We start from the raw sequence: 7334 nt of genomic DNA on the forward strand, positions 1-7334 counted from the left end.
ATCATCACACGGTGTAATTCGTCGTGAGATAGAGGTGAAGCTTTAATAGCTTCTCTAGTCTCACTCCTCCCCTCGCATCTTTTGAACTCTAGAAAAGTAGGAACATAAAGAGAATCGATTAGTCCTGTCAATTTCATTTTCTGTTGAATCTTGTACAATAATCATATAGCCAGTTTAGTTTTTCACATTTGAATCATCTCATTTGCTCATAAGCCCCGATTGAGATGTTTGACAGGAAATAAACATATCTTCATTCGATACAAGCACAATACCATGCCAGCTTCTTTGCCATCACAAACTTTAGGACAAAGCATATCTATCTTATCACTCTAATCAAGAACTAAATCATAAAAGAAACTTCATGCTGAGAAAAATCTCTGGGTCTTGTTTTATATTAGAAAACGAATACCCAATTGCATTTCAAAAATGGAAACAGAAAAAGATAATCACAGAAGTTGCCCGAAGAAAAAGAAACATACATACGTGATTACGAGAGAAACAGAGTAAAGAAAACAGAGTTGCGCAAATCAAAGAAACAGAGTACGCAAATGATAAGAAGCTCTTACATTATCAGAGGAACAGAGTATGAAAACAGAAGAAAGGAGGATCCGACCCGGATCAGAATGAGTTAAACGAATAGATGAAACTCGGGTCTCATACCATATCTGATGACATGGGTACAGTCGCAGAGCTTTCTTGAGTTGGAAGGGTCGGTTCTTGGCGTCTGCAACTGCTTTCTTGGCGGTCACGATCGTCGGAGAACACTAGAAAACGGGTCGGACTCGGTTTCTTGGGCGGAGGGTTTAGAAGAAACAATGCTGTGGGTCTATGCAGAGTTTAGGAGAGCAATGTACGGCACGGAAAGGTTTCTTTCTGCGGGGCTTGTGGGTTTTGGAGAGCAATGTAGAGCGAGGAGAGGTTTCTTTCTATGGGTTTTGGAGGAGGGTTTAAGCTTGGCAAAGGGTTTAAGCTATAGCAATGCAGTTCGGGGGTTTTAGTTAGCTAAGTGATTGAGAATGACAAGGTAAGTTTGAAGCTCACACATAGCACTCACTCACTCTCGTGCTCTGATTCGCAACTCTCCAATTTCTCATCTATCTCACTCAGGTGAATATCGTCGGAGAGTTTTCTGAGCACGGACAACGGAGCTAAGACGGCCCAATTGTTCCGGTTTCCTATTTGGAACAAGAAATGGAACCATTTGGTTTGATTCGATTGAAACCAAACTACATTGCTCGCCATGTGTTCGTTTTAAGCGTCAAATAAACAAAACAAATTGTTCTAATGTGGAATCTCGCAGACTTGGTAATCAAAAGTCTTGAATCGATGAAGTATGAATGACGAGGGATCAAGGGTAGTATGGGTAAAGTTGAAAGTTAAATCTTATTAATAAATTTGATCTTGATCATGAACTTGAAAAGAGAAAACAATGCTTCATTCACAATGAAACTCTCAGGTTTTCATGTTGTAATTTCACAATGAAGTACTCAATTCATAAATTTTGTTTCACTCTTTTTGCTCATTTTCATTCACTAGGGTACTTTGTTTTACTTTTTTACATCGACAACAAATTTTGTTGTTTATCACTTTCAGAAGGGTGTTGCTAGATGTACCCAGCAAACTTCTTAAAAGACCCAGCAATTAAAAATTATCATGTATTTTCTAATTTTGCCCTTGTTATAATAAACCTAGCAAACATCATCTCTAACACCACGTTGAGACCAGAAAGAGAACTAATATGGGGGAGGAAATCAGGAGGAGCTTTCCCATGATCTAAGTATAGAATCTTGAGAAGATTTGATGTACGGGATATCAGAACCGATTGCCTTACAAAAAAAAAAAATTCCAATTCAATGATCATCCCATTACATATATCTCACCCATATCAATACAGGTATGGAACTTCGATCATCTTAAAACATATAATTGTAGAATATATTTTAGGTAATGGAGAAGAAGAATAAAATCGGCTAAAAGTCTCTTAATCAAAGATTGACACTGCAGATGAATAGATGACTACGCAATTAATCACAAAATTTCAATTCAACTCAAAGGCTCAAAGCAAAACAACGATAAGATGGTATGACCCAGATCCCACTTTAGCCTCCTAAATAGGATGTTGTGTTTGCGCAGTCGTTGCCACATCTCTTCTTCTTAATTTAATGCATCTGATCTGACTCTAAGAGAAGAATTTGTGTTTGCTGGGTTTATTATAACAAGGGCAAAACTGAAAAATACAGGATAATTTTTAATTGCTGGGTCTACTAAGTAGTTTGCTGGGTACATCTAGCAACACCCTAAATTTTTACGTATATATATATAAACTAAAGGGAGCAATTACAATGGAAGATTTAACATTGTACATATTTGAGACATGACATAATGGTTATTTACTTATGAATAATATCAATTTATTCATTGATCAACTCGATTATTTCATGATGATCGTCATAACAGTTGAAGAGAGCTACCCCATTACAACTTTTAACATAACGGTTAAAAGTTAAAACTGCATAACCCAAACGAAAATACCACGTACCATGTTCTGTATTTATGATATGTCACATGAGATAAGATCCTTCGTATCTCATGTTGGCCGCATATGCCTCTTTCCGGAAGAGCTAGAAAATTAACTATACATGCAATTTTTGTTATTAATATAGGACTAATTTAGAGAAATCACCAAAAATTCAGTAAAGTAAGGTAAGGTAAGGTAAAAATGTTATTTGTTTAGGCCAGAAGGTGGTTAACATTCGAATTGTGGCTATTAAAAAACAAAAACAAATTGGTGGAAGCAAACAAAGAAATGGGACACGATTGGGCATGGGGGCACACTACCTGCGAACAGATCATAACGTTCGAAAAAATTCAAATAAGAGGTCCGGAGCCGAACCTCCAGGCATGGATAAAAGTTGAGGCCCCACGTAGAGCGCCTTTAACGGGGACCTACTCGCGACCGTTCGGCGTGCATCAAAACATTGAGTAGAAAAGGGTTGTGATATCAACCTCAGCAGCTGACACACAATTCGCGACAGACCAATGCCAAGCACCCCTTCAAATGGGTAAGTTGTACGTGGCACCTTTTGAATGGGTGAAGCTGTGTAATTATCTCGACAGCTGAACTAGGCACCTGAAAGCGCGTGGCTATTCTGGGAAAATCCTACTTAATAATTTCAATTTCCAGTTTTTTTTATATGCTGCATTATTATTATTATTATTATTTTTAAAACGGCATTTTTCATTCTTGTAATACTGCAGCAATTTTCCTTCTAATTTTTTTTATATCCTTCTAATATCTTAAGATAACAATTTTGGTAAGTTGTGGCTTGGTTGGTTAAGATGTTTAACAGACAATTTTAAGGTCATAAGTTCAAAGCTTATTGACATATATAAAATGTGTGAGTTATTAATAAAAATGTTTTTTTTTTTAAAAAAAACCTTAAGATAACAATTAACTAACAACAAGCATTTTTTTAATACCGTGATCATATTTTTCTTTATAAAACAACTAGTGTCCTACCTCAATTCTTTGCTCTAAAAATAAAGCAAAGTTATTGTAAAATCGTTTTGGGTAAAGAAATGATAGCTTGGAATTCCGCAATGGATAGCAATTTATTACTCTCAAATCAATCAAATTAGAGGGCACTAGCCGCATTAAGAGTTGCTAATCATATGCTTATTGTAATCAAGGTTGTCAATAGTTGGATTATAATTGCATTTGCTAATTTCATCAAGATTATTGAATTATATAGATAATAGCCACGTCCTCATATCTATAAAGAGCAAAGTCACCCACGTTACCACGTTTGTTTAGTGTAAGCGCAGCTAATTAAGCCTCTTAAGCTTAAGCGATGCTTGATGCTTCACACATTATGATCATATTCATGGAATTGCATAGTATGTAGGTCCTCCATCATGTTATTGCGACTAACATTCTGCAAGTTTATGGTCAAGTGATGGTATCGTAAAATATGATATCGAAAACATGCGTCTATATTTCAAAATTTGTTTTTTAATTCATTTAGTGTCTTAATCGAATACAATCATAAATCTTTATTAATAAATAATGAGATACGATTGAATTTATAATTTAAATTTTATAGTAAACTTCTATTTTCCAAAATGATTTGCAGATCCATCGAGTCGAGATGATGATACCCTATTAGGCTATTACTGTTCCACACAAAGTCATGACCCTGAAAATGATGAAAGGATAGCCACGTATGATGCATTCATATGATTACAGTGACCTTTTATCTTTCCGGTGAACTATTACGGGTAGCCTTATAATTACTTTCTCCTTCCACACTAACAATAATACATGCTACTCGATCACATAGTGAAAGAATCTAACATCTAATTTGCCATGACATTGGGTCATTGACAAAGTTAAAAGAAAGCACTTATCCTCATCATGATCATGATTATGATCATACACTTTGGGTTGGCCAGAGTGTAAAACAAGTCCCCCTGGAAAAGGTGATACGTACCAGCCATTTCCACCAACATATACAGTTATAACTTAAATCCAGAACCAAATTAATAATCTCAACTTCTAATCATGTACAGGTCTATTAGCCTGGCTTTTCGCTTAAGAAAGAGTAGTTGCAAATGCTTGTTGGTAGCCGCCTCAAACTAGGTTTGGTTTAACAAACTTACGATAAACACAGTTTAAAGTATACAAGGGGAATCGAACTCCTTTGCAAAACATGGTACAACTATGGGTGTGGGACAACACGTATTCCCTATAAATCATGAAAGCAATGCACTCCGATATACTTTACAAGCTATAGCCGACCAAACTATGATGATGACTGAGAGAGGACACCTTTCATCACCTTATAGAATTTGCTTAACTAATACTGAATTTGCTAAACTATGCTCGATGTCGGCAGTCGTCGCAATTCACAGACGTCTTTTCAGTACATGGAACTTGGTTGATATCCAAGGAAGTTTGGAGGTGGATTATTTCGTTTGAGAACCAAATTAAGCACCAGGACAATGGACTGTAGAAGATACTTATTTTCAGACATGATAATGGTGAGCCATCCAACATACAACTTTGCCAACTATACTCGGTCGTTGAAGCCACTGATGAGCATAAAAACCCTGCATTCTATCGTCGACAGGATTGTTAATTATCTCCTCTTTTGTAAGTACATCAACCCCTCAGCCGTGGTGGTGGCTCAGTGGCTGCCGGCATCTTGATCTTGGCGGTGTTCATGAACCGTAATGACACGATGGACAACTTTGATGTCTTCGTACTTGAAAAGAAGAATGTCTCCGGCACGAATGGGGTGATCTGAACTAGTCAGGTGTTGGAAGAAGAACATGTCCCCCCCCCCTCTTCAAATCAGGTTGCGTGCTTCCGGACACAACGACGCTGATATGAGAACGGACCCGTAAGAGAAGGGCAAATACAACAGCCATTTTCATCCAATAGTTCGATGCCATTATTAATACGTACGTCGTCGTCTTTTTCCTATCCTTTAGATGGCTTGTTAGCAGCAAATGAGCCTCAGAGGAAGTTCCCTTGATAATATGATAGTAGCGATGTTTGTGAAGTTTGTGAACTAGTTTCCTGTTATATAACCAGTGTAATACAAATCCATTAATTATCCAGGAAAGGAGAAGAGGCCCAAAACCTAACCTAATTTAATCTTAACTCGATAAGAAAAAAAGAAAAGAAAAATTCTCTTTCACCATTTGGACCGACTCAGATGGCTAGAAATTATTGTACAACTAGCCTATTACCCGCACGGGATGACAATCCACCTAAGTGGTTAATTTTGGTTTAGTTCTTCTTAATCATCTTTATTTTGTAGTTTTGTTTTTTATTTTATTTTGTAGTTACTATAATGACTTTAGTTTTTATTTGTTTAAGTTGTCTCATTAAGGATAATATTATCATAATATAAATTTAGTGATTTAGAGACTATTCGCTTTATAGTAGTAGAGTTAAGTAGTAAATTGTGTATATCTTTCATTTAGGAATTGTGTACGTTATATGAACCAATCTTTCTGTGTCCTGCAACAAGCCAATAGTAACATCTCGTTTCGTTTGCGATAGTGCTATTTTAATTTGGTGCATGACTCGGGGTTGAAGGCACACCGGTATATGCCCTTGTAATGTTGCACATCATCAAATATCGTTGGCAGCCTTGGAGAAGTCGGATTAATTAGTGGCATGTTCACAAATGGATGATCTAAGAGCTGCGCAGCGGTGAGACGATCATTTGGGTTAACTTGTAGGCATTTGTGGATGAAATCTTGTGCATCCTTTGGAAGAGAATCAGGAACCTTTGGGGGCTCCCCCTTACCAATCTTGAATAATGCCTGACACTGTTATAGACACAATAAAAAGAGGCATCAGCTCATCATCTATCATGACCATCATGAACCCTGTACATGGATTCAGAGTAAAAGTTGTGCTGAAAATGGCACAAACCCATTCGAGGTTATGATATGGAACGCGGCCGGTGAATGTCTCCAACACAGTGCATCCAAGGCTCCATATATCAGCTGGAAGCCCATAACCTTGGTTTATCATATTTGCATTAACAACCTACACCAGTGCAGCAGGTTCTAGCAAGGTTATTCTCAAAACTGAAAAAGGTTTCAAAAGTCAGTGAAGAAGATTAGGCAAACCTCAGGGGCCATCCAGAATACGCTCCCCTGCAAAGATTGAATGTCGTTCATTTTGGTTATCTTTGCAAGTCCAAAATCTGCAAGCTTCACAGATCGATTTGCATCCACCAATATATTTGAACATTTAATGTCCCTTAATACAAGAAAAAAAGAAATCAGAACTATAGGCAACATCAATCAAGAAACGCATACGAAAACTCACTGATGGCAAAGGGATCAACATTGCCGAAAACCAGTACAACATAAATGATACCATTGGACTTCTGACATGAATTACCTATGAACCACATTTTGGTCATGGAGATACTTGAGACCAAGCAGGATCTTTTTCGTGTATACAGAGACTCGAGGGCCTGAAAGATGGCATGTCTGATAGTATTTTCGCAGGGATCCATGAGGTGCAAGCTCCATACACATATAGAGGTTCGATTCATGCTACAAAGACCATTAACTAACATATTAATATGGTGCTTATCAGAAGATGAGTGTAAAAGGATCAACTCATTAAGGTGAACTTTGTCTCCAACATGCATATCAAATTCAATGATGAGTTTGCAGATGAGGGTGTATACAATCAATGATGATCATTATATGAATTTGCAGCTATTTACAGATATACAGAATGAACAGATTAAGAATATATAAATATATATATATATATATATATATATATATATATATATATA

The 7334-nt window shown here is 36.8% G+C and overlaps 1 protein-coding gene across 1 annotated transcript in view; it reads right to left on the minus strand.

Moving 5' to 3' along the window:
• Positions 1-6072: 6072 nt before the first annotated feature.
• The window catches only part of LOC101292378 (mitogen-activated protein kinase kinase kinase 1-like), a 5898-nt gene continuing 4636 nt past the window's right edge, over positions 6073-7334 (minus strand). The window contains exons 7-8 of the mRNA XM_004292622.1: positions 6449-6565; positions 6073-6342 (exon numbers count right to left, since the gene is read on the minus strand). Coding sequence (XP_004292670.1) covers positions 6073-6342; positions 6449-6565 — 387 coding nt within the window. The remainder of the gene's footprint in view (positions 6343-6448; positions 6566-7334) is intronic.

The sequence above is a fragment of the Fragaria vesca genome, linkage group LG2 (assembly GCF_000184155.1).
Source record: "Fragaria vesca subsp. vesca linkage group LG2, FraVesHawaii_1.0, whole genome shotgun sequence".
Taxonomy (NCBI): Eukaryota; Viridiplantae; Streptophyta; class Magnoliopsida; order Rosales; family Rosaceae; genus Fragaria; species Fragaria vesca.